The sequence below is a fragment of the Staurois parvus genome, unplaced genomic scaffold (assembly GCF_062004578.1).
Source record: "Staurois parvus isolate SC_StPar_1 unplaced genomic scaffold, SC_StPar_1.0 ptg001134l, whole genome shotgun sequence".
NCBI lineage: Eukaryota > Metazoa > Chordata > Amphibia > Anura > Ranidae > Staurois > Staurois parvus.
Window position 1 is genome coordinate 467,496 of NW_028318930.1, and position 17,001 is coordinate 484,496.

General features: G+C 42.2%; 1 protein-coding gene across 2 annotated transcripts in view; it reads left to right on the forward strand.

The window, feature by feature from the left end:
* Nucleotides 1-17,001, forward strand: part of TMEM222 (transmembrane protein 222) — a 92,341-nt gene that overhangs the window by 45,345 nt on the left and 29,995 nt on the right. The window contains exons 2-3 of one of the 2 annotated variants that reach the window (XM_089659167.1): nt 12,007-12,122; nt 16,708-16,792. In XM_089659167.1, the coding sequence (XP_089515293.1) occupies nt 12,031-12,122; nt 16,708-16,792 (177 nt within the window). In that variant the 5' untranslated portion in view covers nt 12,007-12,030. Of the gene's footprint in view, nt 1-11,833; nt 12,123-16,707; nt 16,793-17,001 lie in introns of both variants that reach the window. The other variant, XM_089659166.1, reaches the window with a different exon arrangement.

Below are 17,001 nucleotides of genomic sequence, written 5' to 3' on the forward strand. Positions count from 1 at the left end.
GAGTGAAGATCTTCGTACCACCATGCTTGCTCTGAATTTTCTTTGGAGCCATACTGGATGTCTGGTACAGTATGTGCTAAAAAACACACAAAAAAGCTTTACAGCAAGTGTGCACAGGGATGTACAGTACAGTATTGTACAATATGTGCTAAAAAGCACACCAAAAAGCTTCTCAGTACTGTGTCTTCACAGTACACTTTCAGTGTCTGAGACTGCGATCTCGGCTACAAAAAGTCAGGACCAAGGGTCAGAGCAGGGAAAATGGCCGCAGCTCGTGTTCATCAACCGAAGCTGAGTTTGCGAACCGAAGCAAACCGCCGTGAAGATCTGCCCCCCTTGACATCCCTCCCCCAGATCAGTACCCCATGAAGATTTGCCCCCTTGTCATTACCCCCCAGCAAGATCAGTCCCCTGTGAAGATCTGCCCCCCTTGTCATCCCCCCTAAAGATCAGTCCCCCGTGAAGATCTGCCCCCCTTGTCCATACCACCCAGCAAGATCAGTCCCCTGTGAAGATCTGCCCCCCTTGTCCATACCACCCAGCAAGATCAGTCCATGTGAAGATCTTCCCCCCCTTGTCATTCCCCCCCCCCCCCCCCAAGATCAGAAGCCCGTGAAGATCTGCCCCCTTGTCCATACACCCCAGCAAGATCAGTCCCCCGTGAAGATCTGCCCCCCTTGTCCATACCACCCAGCAAGATCAGTCCCCTGGGAAGATCTGCCCCCCTGTCATTACCCCCCCCTAGATCAGTCCGCTGTGAAGATCTGTCCCCCTTGTCATTCCCCCCCCCCCCAGATCAGTACCCCATGAAGATCTGCCCCCCTTGTCACCCCCCCCCCCCCAAGATCAGTCCCCAGTGAAGATCTGCCCCCTTTTCATTAACCCCCAGCAAGATCAGTCCCCCGTGAAGATCTGTCCCCCTTGTCCATACCACCCAGCAAGATCAGCCCCACGTGAAGATCTGCCCCCTTGTCATTACCCCCCCAGCAAGATCAGTCCACCGTGAAGATCTGCCCCCCTTGTCATTTTCCCCCCCCCCCAGATCAGTTCCCTGTGAAGATCTGCCCTCTTGACACAAGCAAACCCCCCCCCCCGTAGCAGCAAGCTCAGTCCCCCGTGAAGATCTGTCCCCCTTGACGCAACCCCCCCGTAGCAGCAAGCTCAGTCCCCCGTGAAGATCTGCCCCCCTTGACGCAACGCCCCCCGTAGCAGCAAGCTCAGTCCCCCATGAAGATCTGCCCCCCCTTGATGCAACCCCCGTAGCAGCAAGCTTAGTCCCCCGTGAAGATCTGCCCCCCTTGATGCAAGCAAACCCCCCCCCCCCCCCCCGTAGCAGCAAGCTCAGTCCCCCGTGAAGATCTTCCCCCCATTGACGCAAGCAACCCCCCCCCCCCCGTAGCAGCAAGCTCAGTCCCCCATGAAAATCTGCCCTCCTTGATGCAAATCCCCACCCCCATGTGACTGGCCCCCACATGTAACTGCACCACCAACACGTTATGGCCCCCCCATGTCACTGATCCCCCCACATGTGACTGTACTCGCCATGTCACAACCCCCCGCAGCTTGGAGACATCTTGCAGTTTGTGTAAGTTGAATCCAGCATAAAAGGGTTTAACAGTGTGACAGAGCAAGAATACATCTTGCGGGAGGATCGTCAGCGCCAGTGATCCGAGGGATATGATTCAGCGGCTCGTGTAGGTTGAATCCAGCATAAAAGCTGTGCCTTCTCCTGTGCTGAGCGTGGAAGTGTCTTCTGTGCTGTGCGTGGCAGTGCCTTCTCCTGTGCTGTGCCTTGTCCTGTGCTGTGCGTGGCAGTGCCTTGTCCTGTGCTGTGCGTGGCTGTGCCTTGTCCTGTGCTGTGCGTGGCTGTGCCTTCTCCTGTGCTTTCTCCTGTGCTGTGCGTGGCTGTGCCTTCTCCTGTGCGTGGCTGTGCCTTCTCCTGTGCTTTCTCCTGTGCTGTGCGTGGCTGTGCCTTCTCCTGTGCTGTGCGTGGCTGTGCCTTCTCCTGTGCTGTGCGTGGCTGTGCCTTCTCCTGTGCTGTGCGTGGCTGTGCCTTCTCCTGTGCTGTGCGTGGCTGTGCCTTCTCCTGTGCGTGGCTGTGCCTTCTCCTGTGCGTGGCTGTGCCTTCTCCTGTGCTGTGCGTGGCTGTGCCTTCTCCTGTGCTGTGCGTGGCTGTGCCTTCTCCTGTGCTGTGCGTGGCTGTGCCTTCTCCTGTGCTATGCGTGGCTGTGCCTTCTCCTGTGCGTGGCTGTGCCTTCTGTGCTTTCTCCTGTGCGTGGCTGTGCCTTCTCCTGTGCTGTGCGTGGCTGTGCCTTCTCCTGTGCTGTGCCTTCTCCTGTGCTTTGCCTTCTCCTGTGCTGTTCCTTCTCCTGTGCTTTGCCTTCTCCTGTGCTGTGCCTTCTCCTGTGCTGTGCGTGGCTGTGCCTTCTCCTGTGCTGTGCCTTCTCCTGTGCTGTGCCTTCTCCTGTGCTGTGCGTGGCTGTGCCTTCTCCTGTGCTGTGCCTTCTCCTGTGCTGTGCCTGGCTGTGCCTTCTCCTGTCCTGTGCCTGGCTGTGCCTTCTCCTGTGCTGTGCGTGGCTCTGCCTTCTCCTGTGCTGTGTGTGGCTCTCCTCACTCCTATAGTTTTATTATATAGGAGTTTCTCCTGATAATAGCTTATATGGAGAGCCAGTCAGTCTGCAGATGTCTTCAGTGGTCTCCTCTCTGACCTTTTCATCATTCTGGTTTGAATTTAATAATGTGACACTCTGGAATGAATTTCATGTGCTATGATTATAGGGATTAACCCCATACAGATTCCAGCAGTGATGAGCTCAGACGGGTTTTGTCTCGGGTCCATACTCAGACAAAAGTGAACTAATGTCAACAGCACCTGCGTATAAGTGTGGAAGGCTGGGAACGGGAATATTTGGTGAAGCTCAGTTGTATGCGAGATTCCGTCATGTAGGCCAAGCCTTGCAGTTCTCATAAAAGACGGGGCATCCAGAAAGAATTAAACAAGAGCACACTGGCCTAGCACATTATCCCAGATAACTGTTTATTAAAACGTTGATAAAATTGTACTCACAAACAAGTGATAGTTTGCATAGAAATTGACAGTCCACAAAGAGCCAAAGGACCTGACGTCAATGAAGTGCCATCCAAGGTCCAAATTCGGCTGACCCGTTTTGAGGCTCTGAGGAAGAGGGTTACCCTCGAAACATGTTTGACACATTTGGCCCTTGGATGGTACTTCATTGATGTCAGGTCCTTTTTGTTTGTGGAGAAATGTACATTGTGACTGTCAGCTTCTATGCAAACTATCAGCACTTGTTTGTGAGTACAATTTTATTTTTGTTATAATAAACAGGTATCTGGGATAATGCGTTAGGCCAGTGCGCTCTTGTTTCTTTCCTTCTGCAGTCGGGTCCATACCCACCTGAGCTATACCGCTGGGAAACTGAAAACCGACCCCCAATCATAGGCGGCGAAGGCATTCCCGCCCCACAGTCATGTATACACTCACCTCGCATACCTTGCAGGGAAGAGTGTTGTAGACCAGCCTTTTTCAACCAAGGTGCCTTCAGGTTTCTTCAGGGGTGCCTTTGGAAATGCTTAAAGGTTGCCCAAAATGTAACGCAAGCTAGTAGGTGGATCAGGCCTGATTTTTACTTGCAGAAACCCATAGGTTTACATTGTGCACAATTGAAACCTTTTAGCTGCCTGCTTCCTAGCAACCAATGATGTTACCAGCTAATAAGGAGGATGTTGCTCGCCTGCACAGCATTCTTGTTTGCCTTCCCCTGCCCTTCTCCAACTTCCACTTCCAATCGCCTAGGCAATCGCAGCAGAAGTGGGAGCTGGTACCTGTGCTCCCAAAACCCGGAAGTAGGCAGCGACATACAGATACATTGCTTTGCCTACAGAGGCCGTCCATCCATAATACGTTGAGGGCAGGCACTAAGTGGTTTAAGAGTCCAGTCTGTTTATCTGAACATGGTGTGCTGGTGATAGTTTGGGATGGATTTATGCTTTGATCGCACCATCTACCATTTCACCACAGCACCCTCTATGATTTGGTCTCATTGCTTTATGGAGTACACAGGATTCTTTTTGTATTCATGTCACACAGGTGACATATGCTATGGGGTGGAAAGATGGTGAACTCTGACAAACTCATTCCAACCATCCTTGTGATTGACAGCTGAGAGCAGTGGGTGGATACCATAGACATTCCAAGAGCAGCTATGAAATCTGCCCAATGCTGTCTGCTGGCGATCACAAGTAATGAAGTCCTGATGGGGAACTAGTCTGTCAGTTTCCCATTCAGGCTGTTCCAACTATCCAAGTTTAACATTGTGGCATTGGTTGCTAAGAACCTAGGGGCCTGTGTCATAGCAACCAGCGAAGCAAATACAGAACACAATAATAAAGTTAACACACACAACACAACCTCCAGAAAACTATGACCTGTCTTTGTACACCAGCTTAGAGTTGGTATCAACCAGTTGACTTTCAGAAGGTTTTACCCCCTTCATGACCAGGGAATTTTTTGCTAATCAGCACTGTGCTACTTTGACTGGCCATTGCACGATTATGCAACACTGTACCCAAATAAAACTTTTATAAATATAAAAAACTTTTTTCCACACAGAACTTTCTTTTGGTGGTATATAATTCACTGCTGGGATTTTTGTTATATAAACAATAAAAGACCAAATGTTTGAAAAAATAAACAATATTTTCTAATTTCTGTTTATAAATCATATCCAATAAAATCTAATTTCTTCATAAATTTAGGCCAAAATGTATTCTGCTATATGTCTTTGGTAAAAACAAATCCCAGTAAATGTATATTAATTTGTTTGTGTGAATGATATAGCATCTACAAACAATGATGTATATATACTGGAATATATGCAGCTATGATGCTAAACTGGTAATTCTGGTGAACAGCGATTTATAGTGGGACTATGATAGTGTAGCGGGCAATCTGGCGCTAACAGACCCTCGTTGAGAGGTACAAATCCCAGGTCGCCATGGTGATTAGAAGTCCTGGCGCCTGGGTTCATACACTGCCTTCCTTTGACTTCAACATGAAACCTTGCCCCATATAGGCTTCAATGGGAAACCGCACCCCATAGGCTTCAACAGAAAACTCCTGTCAATAGCAATCCTATGTGAACACTTCTTTCCGCATGCCACTCTACTCTATCACTTGCGAGTGTGGAATGCACCACTACAAACTAACAAAGGACCCTTTTCATAATGGCACTCCAAAGTACAAAGCATGTGGATTGTATCTGTGTGAACCACCTCAATAGGAAAACAAAATATCTAGCCTGTCATGTAAATCTGTGAGTTTCAAAATGAATCCAGAATCTCATATGTGTGAACCAGGGTGGCTTCATTCATACTTGGACGTTTTGGGATTGCAGCAGAATCGCTGTGATCAAAAAACGCAAGTTGAGATGCCATTTTTTTTCAATGGCGCCTAAAACAAGTTGTGGTTTTGCTGTGATTGTCACATGGCAAATCACATTGTTTGTTTGTTTTGATGTATCCACGTGGCTGCTTTTAACTTTATGTAATAGAGATTTTTAAAAAATACTACACTATATACCCATCTGGTCTCCATGGTGTGAGCTATTTTCCATGTAGGACATCTGAGTGGTGACCAGGGACTGGAACACTGGAGCTAATAATTGGATTATACAATGCTGGCTATAATAAATGCATCTGTATTTTAGCCCTCTGGTGAGTGCATAAGGGTGGAGGATGATACACGGCAGGTGACAGGGTGAATATGTTCTTTTTTCCTTGCACTGTTTTGTAAATTATAAGAATTTGGACATACACTTTATGAATTGGGCATATCTATTTTTCAGCAATGCTTGATTATTTTCTGTAATATCGGTTTATTTATTATATATGGATTGATATTTAATTGATTATAGAATAGTAATTGGAGGTGATTTTTTTGCACATACATAATATTAGTGCAAATAGTGTATCTCATATACTGATGATTTTTCACTGGTAGGGTAATTTATATTGTAATCTAGTGTTATTTAGCGTTGAACTATTCTTTTTCCTGTACAATTTTATAGGGTTGGCGTGTCACCTTTTTGGTGCTAGCAGCTATTTCATAGAAGTGCTCACCTATATTTCTTCCCTAATGTTATGTTATGTGCCCCCATAGCAATCCAGAGATTGCATTATGGTCAAAAAAACTTTTCGTGTTTAGAACTATTTATTAGGGCTGAAACCGCTAATCACCATATTTGATTACAATCAATTATGAAAATAGTTGTCAACTAATTTCATAATCAATGATTTGGTCAGCCAGTCGATTATTTGGTTTGTATACAGAAATCGGGTAAGTATGACAAGTTTTTTTTTTTTTTTTTAAAAAACAAAGTTTAATATCACTTTTCGGGCTCTGTACAGGGAAAATCAGCATCTCAACCCAGAGAAGCTGTAGGCAAACTAAATTTTTATTATTTTGTTCACACAACTAGAGGTTTCTTTTGGCGGTATTTAATCACCACTGGGGTTTTTATTTTTTGTTAATTAAATGAAAAATAAGTGAAAATGTTTAAAACAAAACCCCACGTTTTTCTTTGTTTCTGTTATACAATTTTGCAAATAAATAATTATTCTTCATAAGTTTAGGCCAGAATGTATTCTGCAATATTTCTTTGAAAATAACCCAAATCAGTTTATATTATTTAGTCTGTAGGAAAGAGTCCACAAACCATGGTATATTAATCTGAAAATGGATCAATCCTGATGTACTGACGGCTGATCTCATTTCTTGGGGCCCAAAAATGTCAGGACAGTACATATATCCTCCAAATTACCCCTTTTTGGGAAGTAGACCGTCCAAGGTATTTAGTAAGAGGCATGGCGAGATTTGTAATTTTTTGGAAAACAAAGAAATTTAAGGGAAAAGAAGTTTGTTTTTATTTTTTTACATACTGTCACCAGTGCAGTACAGCGTCATCATAACTGTTGTGGCAGCGATCAAGGACACTGACTGGTCACAGTACGACAAAAAAATTTATTTATTTTTATTACATTTTGGGTTTTTTTTTTTTTTTTTTACACACTGTGACCAGGGCAATATAATGCTACCATAGTAACATTGCACTACTCTGGGGAAGTGATCAGTATTTTTTTTTTACACTTTATGATTGCTTATAGCAATGAATTTCATTGCTATAAGCAAGCATTTTACTGACTGAAATCAATTTATTCAGGTTTTTTTTGTTGTGATTAGCTGTGATTTGCTACAGCTAATCACATGGCATGGATGGTCTGTGACTGGTCTAGTCCAGGGGTGGGCAAACTGCGGCTCTCCAGCTGTGGTGGAACTACATTTCCCATGAGGCATTGCAACATTACAAAACTGACAGTTACAGCTATGACTTGCAGAGGCATGATGGAACTTGTAGTCCTGCAACAGCTGGAGAGCCGCAGTTTGCCCACCCCTGGTCTAGTCTGTGCCATGTGATCACTGTGACCAATCACAGCTACAACACAATTGTACACAATGGATGGCATGAAAGGAAGCCATCCATTGTTTACAATTGTCATGTGACCTGTGATTGGTCACAGAGATCACATGGAACCAGCAACGGGCCTTTACACTGTTCAGTCATTGGACACAGCCACCAACAGATCTTGTTGCTGTGCAATGCAGGAGGACGTCATATGATCGAAAGCCCCGCCCGGCCATCATTGTGCTATAGGCCGGGCAGGAACTGGTTAAAATTAATATCCATGGAAAAAAAGCCTCAGCCTTTAGTAATACTTTATATAAAAATAATTACAACACCCCTCCCCCCTTCATATAGCTTAATGTCTGACTCCCAGTTAAAATACCCTGTGTATCCTACTTCTGGGTAAATTTATTTTTAAAATGTGTGTGTATATATATATATATATGTGTATATATATATGTATATATATATATATATATATATATATATATATATATATATATATATATATATATATATATGTGTGTGTGTGTGTATATATCATTACGTTCACTGTTTCACAGAATAAATAAACCCCTTATAGTAGTGATGATCTACCGTTTTTGTACTATAAAGGCCTCACTTTTGGATTTTTTTAACCCGATCATGACAGGTGATAAAAAAAAATCATGCTGCTGCTACTCAATGTTTTGTGCTGGTCATACACATAGATTTTCAGACGAGAATATTTGTAAAAGATAAATGGACAGATGTTCGAAAACTTCACTTGCTTTTACATTCAATTTTAAAATGAATGTAATTTCTGAACGAAAACCAAATTACTGTCCGAGAATTTTAGATCAAGAGAAGTTTTCTATTCTGCACCTTCAAATGTTCCCGTCACTGTGGTCGAAAACTAATGTCGATTCGACCCCCATTAACAATTAGAAAATCGAATGAATGTTCTTAAAAGAAATATTTTCAAAGGAAAAATGAATTTGTGTATGGCCAGCATAAGTGACAGCAGGTACATGTAACTTGTATTAACCACTTGAGCCCCAGAGGATTTACCCCCCTTAATGACCAGGCCTTTTTTTGCTGTTTGGCGCTGCACTAATTCAAATGATAATTGCGCGGTCATGCAATGCTATACCCAAACAAAATTTACGTCCTTTTTTTCACACAAATAGAGCTTTCTTTTGGTGGTATTTGTTCACCTGTGCGCTTTTTATTTTTTGCGCTATAAACAAAAAAACCACAAAAATTTTGAAAAAAAACAATATTTTCTACTTTCAGCTATAAAAAATATATCGTAAACTCAAAGTTAGTCATAAATTTAAGCCAAAATGTATTCTGCTACATGTTTTTGGTAAAAAAAAATCCCAATAAGTGTATATTGATTGCTTTGTGTGAAAGTTATAGCGTCTACAAACTATGGTATAGATACTGTAATTTATGCCTTTTTTTGCTATACAGCGCTTCACTAACTCAAATGATAATTGCGCGGTCATGCAATGCTGCACCCAAACGAAAATTACGTCCTTTTTTTCACACAAATAGAGCTTTCTTTTGGTGGTATTTGATCACCTGTGCTCTTTTTATTTTTTGCGCTATAAACAAAAAAACCACAAAAATTTTGAAAAAAAACAATATTTTCTACTTTCAGCTATAAAAAATATATCGTAAACTCAAAGTTAGTCATAAATTTAAGCCAAAATGTATTCTGCTACATGTTTTTGGTAAAAAAAAATCCCGTGCATTAGCGGGCAAACTGGCGCTATCTAGGAGGGGCGCTAACACTATCGGAAGTCACCAGTGACACTAATACAGTGATCAGTAAAAATCTGTTCACTGTAATCAATGACACTGGTGACAGGGCAGTGAAGGGGTTAACTGGGGGGGGGGCGATCAAGGGGTTAAATGGGATTTCTGGTGCACTAGCGGGCAAACTGGCGCTATCTGGGAGGGGCGCTAACACTATCGGAAGTCGCCAGCGACACTGATACAGTGATCAGTAAAAATCGGTTCACTGATCAGTGACACTGGGTGACAGGGCAGTGAAGGGGTTAACTGGGGGGGGGGGGCGATCAAGGGGTTAAACGGGATTACTGGTGTACTGGCGGGCAATCTGGCGCTATCTGGGAGGGGCGCTAACTCTATCGGAAGTCGCCAGCGACACTGATCAGTAAAAATCGCTTCACTGATCAGTAACACTGGTGACAGGGCAGTGAAGGGTTAACTGGAGGGGGGGGGGCGATCAGGGGGTTAAATGTGTCCTAGAGTGTTCTAACTGTAGTGTAGTGCTTGTGTACTCACTTTTTGGATGTCTTCTTCTCTGTCTGGAACGGAATGTGTCCAGGCAGAGAAGAATGACATCATATCCTGCCCTGTGTGTATGTCAACACAGGACAGGATAGGACAGGGACCGATCATGTGATTTCAGCCAGAAATCACTGGCTGAAATCTAATGATTGATCCCTCCTGGATCAAATAGTGTCACCCGCGGATCGGCGGGAGCGCGCGCGCGCCCCCTGCCGGCGAAAGTGTCGGGAGCGCGGAACCCGTTTTTAAACGTGGTTTTGCGCTCCACTGCCGCCCTGCACACGTATATACACAGTGGCAGGGCGGCAGCGGTTAAGCTACCTGCCATGGGGAGTCTGCCATGCATAATATTATCAATCCTGTCTGAAAATCAGTAAAACAGTGTTTTTAGGTCTTCTTTTTTTTTTTTGTTAAAATAAAAATGTTGATCTCTGAGTATGATACACTATATTGCTAAAAGTATTGGGACACCCCTCCAAATCATTGGATTCAGGTGTTACAATCACCTCCATGGCAACAGGTGTATAAAGTCAAACACCTAAGCATGCCGATGGCTTCTACAAAAATTTTGAAAGAATGGGTCGCTCTCAGGAGCTCAGTGAATTCAAGCGTGGTACTGTGATAGGTTGCCACCTGTGAAATAAGTCCATCTGTGAAATTTCTTTGCTACTAAATATTCCATGGTCAACGTTAGTGGTATTTTAACAAAGTGGAAGCAACTGGGAACAGCAGCAACTAGGCCATGTAAAATGACAGAGCACATGCTGAAGCGCACAGTGCGCAGAAGTCGCCAACTGTCTGCAGAGTCAATAGCTAAAGACTTCCAAACTTTGTGTTGCTTTCAGATTAGCACAACAATGCGTAGAGAGCTCCATGAAATGGATTTCCATGGCTGAGCAGCTGCATCCAAGCCTTACATCACCAAGTGCAATGCAAAGTGTGTAGTGGTGTAAAGCACACCACCACTGGACTCTAGAGCAGTGTTCTCTGGAGTGACAAATCACGCTGTTCTGCCTGGCAATCCAATGGATGTGTCTGGGTTTGGCAGTTGCCAGGAGAATGGTACTTGCCTGACTGCATTGTGCCAAGTGTAAAGTTTGGTGGAGGGGGAATTATGGTGTGGGGTTGTTTTTCAGGGGTTGGGCTTGGTTAGACCTTATTTCCAGTGAAGGAACTTCTTAAGGCGTCAGCATACCAAGACATTTTGGACAATTTCATGCTTCCAACTTTGTGAGAACAGTTTGGGGATGGCCCCTTTCTGTTCCAACATGACTGCGCACCAGTGCTCAAAGCAAGGTCCATAAAGACATAGATGAGTGAGTTTGAGGTGGAGGAGCTTGACTGGCCTGCACAGTCCTGACCTCAACCTGATAGAACACCTTTTGGGATGAATTAGAGCGGAGACTTTGAGCCGGGCGTTCTCGTCCGACATCAGTGCCTGACCTCACATGCTCTTTTGGAAGAATTGTCAAACTTTTCCATAGACACACTCCTAAAGCTTGTGGGCAGCCTTCCCATAAAAGTTGAAGCTGTTATAGCTGCAAAGAGTGGGCCAACTCAACATTGAACCCTACGGACTAAGACTGGGATGCCATTAAAGTTCATGTGCGTGTAAAGGCAGGCATCCCAATACTTTTGGCAGTATAGTGTATGCACAAGATTTTCTGAGTGGATTAGAAATGTTGTTTCTTAACCATAAAAAGCTGGTTATTTATATTTACCACTGCAGATAGATATTCAAGAAGTGTCTTTAAAAAAAAAACAAAAAACTTTACATATGAATTAAATTATACCCCAAACTTTTTTGAGGTTTTTATCTGATTAATTGAAACAATAATTGTTCAATTATGAAAATAGTCGTTAATTGCAGCCCTTCTATTTTAGAAGTACTGCTGCATGTACCATATGAACTATTTTGTGTTAATTGTAGTTTCCACATGTTCCTTATAATGGAACTTTGTTTTACCATTTAGGCCATTATGTATGTATGTATGCATGCTTCCTAAGTAATCTAAAACATAAATATAACAATGTGTTTTTGTTTACAGTTCCAAGCTAAATGATTGAAATAACATTTGAATGTTTTAAAATACTTATAACTATAAGTATAAAAGACTGATTTTCGGTGACCAAAGCCACAACCCCAGTAATCTGGGAGAAAGCGGATGTTACATCACTACTGGAAAGTAAAGCTGTGACTGGTGTCTGACTGTGTTGGCAGAAGTAGCTGTGCTGTTGCCAGTGGATGGCGGAAGTGGTGGAGGAGAAAATGAAGCCAGACCTGGAGAGAAGCCGTTTCCCTCACTGTGTTGTGTGGACACCTATCCCAGTGTTAACGTAAGAGTTCATATAACACAGCTAAAGAAAATTCTTGCAGATAATTCAATGTAAAACCAAGTGTTACACACACACACACACACACTGTACTAGCCTGTGCTTCATACTGTCAGAGCTGGTCTCTTCCAGGTGCTTGATCGAGTGACTTGCATACTGAGCATAGGGGGTTTCTGAGCGCCTTTCCTGTTCAGGGAACAGTTTGTATTTTTTTTCAGTGAATACAAGGGAGTTGATTTACTAAACTGGAAAGTGCAAAATCTGGAGCAGCTATGAATAGAAACCAATTGGCTTCCAAGTTTTTTTTTTTGGTTTTTTTTTTTTTGTCAAAGCTTAATTGAACAAGTTGAAGTTAGAAGTTGATTGGCTACCATACACAGCTGCACCAGATTTTGCACTCTCTAGTTTTAATAAATCAACCCCATAACCCCTGATTGGAGAAGGCTGAGAGAAGAGCAGAAGATGTCATGGATGTGACAAGTAACGAATCAGATGTAAGGCCAATATAAATTTTAAAAAGTTAACTCCTGGAGCTTAGCTTTAAAGAAGAACTCCAGGAACGTGACAGCTTTAAACCTTTACTTTGGACCAGCTTGGCTCAAACAAATTATCTAGATGCCACCTCTGTGTGGCCAATGGTTAATCTGTAATTTACTGTTGTAACCTTTAGTGCATACAGGAAGCTGTTTCCTATTCTGGTGGGTGCATCAGGACTTCACTAATACTGTACTAAATAATGGGTGTCGCTTGCTGCGGCAACCTCTTCATTCAGGACAAGCCTTGTTTGTTTTCACAGAATACAAGGCTTCCTCTGATTGGCCGAGGTGGAGATCCTGATGTCATCCACCCACCTAACCACCTCAGCCGAATAGAGGAGTCCTCGTATTCACCAGAAAGATGCATGGTTTCTCCTGAGTGTCAGATCTGCCGGAGAAGCGACAGAAGAGGATGCTGCTATTGGTATGTAGCATGGACTACAAAAGTAAATTACAGATTCACCATCAGAGGTGGTACCTGCATAATTATTTTGAGCCAAGCTGGCACACATTATATGTTTAAAGCAATCACATTCCTGATTTCTTCATCAATATACAGTGGATATAAGAAGTCTACCCACTCCTGTTAAAATGTCAGGTTTCTGTGATGTAAAAACATGAGACAAAGATAAATCATTTTTATAACTTTTTCCACCTTTTAATGTAACATATATAAACTGTACAACTTAGTGGAATAACAAACTGAAATCTTTTAGATGGAGGGAAGTAAAAATAAAACACTAAAATAATATGGTTGCATAAGTGTTCACACCCTTAAACTAATACTTTGTTGAAGCACCTTTTGATTTTATTAGTCTTTTTGGGTATGAGTCTATCAGCATGGCACATCTTGACTTGGCAGTATTTGCCCACTCTTCCTTGCAAAAACACTCCAAATCTGTCAGATTGCGAGGGCATCTCCTGTGCACAGCCCTCTTTAGATCACCCCACAGATTGTTGATCAGATTCAGGTCTGGGCTCTGGCAGGGCCATTCCAAAACTCTGGTGAATCCATTCCTTTGTTGATTTGGATGTATGCTTTGGGTCGTTGTCATGCTGAAAGATGAAGTTCCTCTTCATTTTCAGCTTTCTAGTAGAAGCCTGAAGGTTTTGTGCAATATTGACTGGTATTTGGAACTGTTCATAATTCCCTCTATCTTGACTAAGGCCCCAGTTCCAGCTGAAGAAAAACAGCCCCAAAGCATAATGCTGCCACCACCATGCTTCACTGTGGGTATGGTGTTCTTTTGGTGATGTGCAGTGTTGTTTTTGTACCAAAAAGTTCAACCTTGCTTTCATCAGACCAAACACATTTTCCCACATGCATTTTGGGAGACTTCAGATGTGTTTTTGCTAAATTTAGTCGGGCTTCATAAGAAAAGGCTTCTGTCTTGCCACTATACCCCATAGCCCAGACATACAAAGAATATGGGAGATTGTTGTCACATGGACCACACAGCCAGTACTTGCCAGATATTCCTGCAGCTCCTTTAATGTTGCTGTAGGCCTCTTGGCAGCCTCCCAGACCAGTTTTTCTTTTAGTCTTTTCAGCAATTTTGGACGTCCAATTCTTGGTAATGTTACTGTTGCGTCATATTTTCTCCACTTGAAGATGACTGTCTTCTCTGTGTTCCATTGTATATCTAATGCCTTGGAAATTCTTTTGTACCCTTCTCCTGACTGATACCTTTTAACAGTGAGATCCCTCTAATGCTTTGGAAGCTCTCTGTAGACCATTGCTTTTTCTTTAGGATGTGACTAAGAAAATGTCAGCAAAGACCTACTAGAACAGCTGAACTTTATTTGGGGTTAAACAGCGGCACTTTAAATGATGGCAGCAGGGATGTTGAATTTCGTATGGCCTGACACCCGGAACATGTAGTCCTGGCCATCGGGCAGGTAGCTTTTTTTCAACCTTTAGCCCTGCTACAGGCAAGCAGCAGGGCTCACCTGTCAGGTGAAAGCATTCGCATGGCAGTGCTGCCGCCTGATTGCTTTCACACAGTTCATCACAGGTCTTTGCCTTCAGAAAATATATAATGTTTGGGGGTGTTGTGTAATCTTCAAACCTAAAATAATTTTTTGAACGTGCAAAAAACCAAAAAATGGTTCTGGCAGCAAAAGGGATAAAGGATAAGCCCGACACTGCCCTTTCCTGACAAGCACCCAGTCTGTGCTCCTCACACTGCAAGGTCTCTCTCCTCCCTGCTAGTCCCCAAGGTGTGGTGCTGGAGTGAGGCATGGAGGAGGAGATATACAGCGCAATGTTAAAAAAATTAAACATTTTAAGTCCCAGACATTCCTAACACAGATTTTAAATACGGTTTTGGTTAAAATTGATTTTTTTTTTTTTTTTTTTAATTTTTATCTGGAGAAATTGTCATTTGGGACACTGATCTAGTCCCTGGACAAGTAGTTTTTTCAAAAATTTCCACACCTCTGTAGCAGTTGTGTACTGACTCCTATTTAACATGATTTTGGATGTGATTGCTTAATTGTGAACACAGCTACATCCCCAGTTATAAGAGGGTATGCACACTTATGCAACTTTATTTTTGTTTTTTATTTTTACTCCCCCCAAAGATTTCACTTTGTCTTTCAACTGAGTTGTATAGTTTATAGGTCGCATTAAAGGTGGGATAGTCCTGAAATGATTTATCTTTGTCCCTTTTTTTTTTTTTACATCATAGAACCCTGACATTTTAACAGGGGTGTGTAGACTTTTTATACCCACTGTATATAGTATCAATATATATGTTTTGTTAATAACAAAATTCACCACAAACCATAAATTGTAAAGATGTTATAAGGCACAAAACTGTTGATTGTATAGAATTTCTAAAAGTATATATAATAACTTAAAAACAACTCTTGTAGCAACTTGCATCCATTTAGATCAAGGTGCCCTAACTTTAGTCTTTCCAGGGCCGCTAACATTTTACAAGTTCAAGCATACAGGTGCATGGCGGGTTTTCTCTGCTATGTGTCTTTTGTGGGTAGTGGGTCTTGTTATGCCACAGTCATTGCTTTTCTGTTTACAGCAGCATAAAATATCAATAATTCTTGGAAAACTGGCCTTCTGACTATCTACAGTCTCCCCCCTTCTACGATTGGGTTTGGTTCCCTTTTTTTTTTACTATAATACTTCTGAAAAGCTGTCCAGGACAAAATGTATGGGAAAGTTTGTTTTGTAAATTTTTATTTCGACATTTTTGTTTTTTTTTTAGTTGCTATTTTGGTAATTTTCTGGAGCGTTACGCAATGAGATGATGGTAAAATAACCTTTATTCTTTTCTTTAGTGCAGCTTTGTCAGTGATACCAGCTATTGATCCGTTTTGTTTTGTTTTTCACTTTAATAAAAAGAGGTTGTGTTTTAGAGAAGTGGACGTTCTCACAGCATTGCTTTGAATGTCACTTGGACCAGAAGTCTGGTGCAACAGACAGCTATGAAAGTCAGACAAAAGTTCTAGCGTAATTCTGTTTTTTTGCAGCACCAAGATTGGGATGTCTTTTACTCCATGGCATGCTGGGAGATTCTTGCAAGGGAATCGGGAAAGGCAAATGAGCTAATGGTAGCCAGCCCACCACCAACTGTGTTTTATAATCCTTTTTTTTTTTTTTTTTTTTTACCTAAAATAGGGGGTGTGATTTAAGTGCACCTTTTCCAGACTATACCCTTTTTAAAGATTTTACATATTCTTTAAGTGGTAAAAAAGCTTTAAAACAAGCAAGTACTGAACTTTGCAGCTACATGTACTATATAGCAATTCATCCTCGAGGTTACAAAGTTGGGCTTCACTTAATATCCAACAGGTTATAAGCACCTGCTGTTTGTTTACATTACAAAATTGTCATAGAAAATAAGGGGAGAGTAACTTATTTTTCTGCCTGTTCAGTATATGTAAATGTTTTACCGTGCAGTTTAGGCACAAGTTCACTTGAAGCACTGTACAGTTTACTTAGGTCAAAACTGAAATGTTCTGGAAATGTTAGTAATAAAAGTAAAAATTTTTTAGGTTGTGTATATACAGTACCTGTGTGTTTCTTTTAGATGGTTATTTCCCTTCATTGGTCACATGGGAATTTGTACATCATCTGGTATAATCCGAGACTTTGCCGGACCTTATTACGTGTCTGTAAGTACATCTATTGTATATGTTCCAATTCATATTGGACCACCACTTTGTCATCTTATCCAGATTTAATGCACCCAGATATAAAGCATATTCTTGGAGGCATATGCTTACAAATCAATACTCAAAACAAAAGTGTGTAAATATAAATAAAAATAATTAAAAAATAAAAATAGCTAGATCAGGGTTCGAGCTATGTTAGGGTCAAAGGT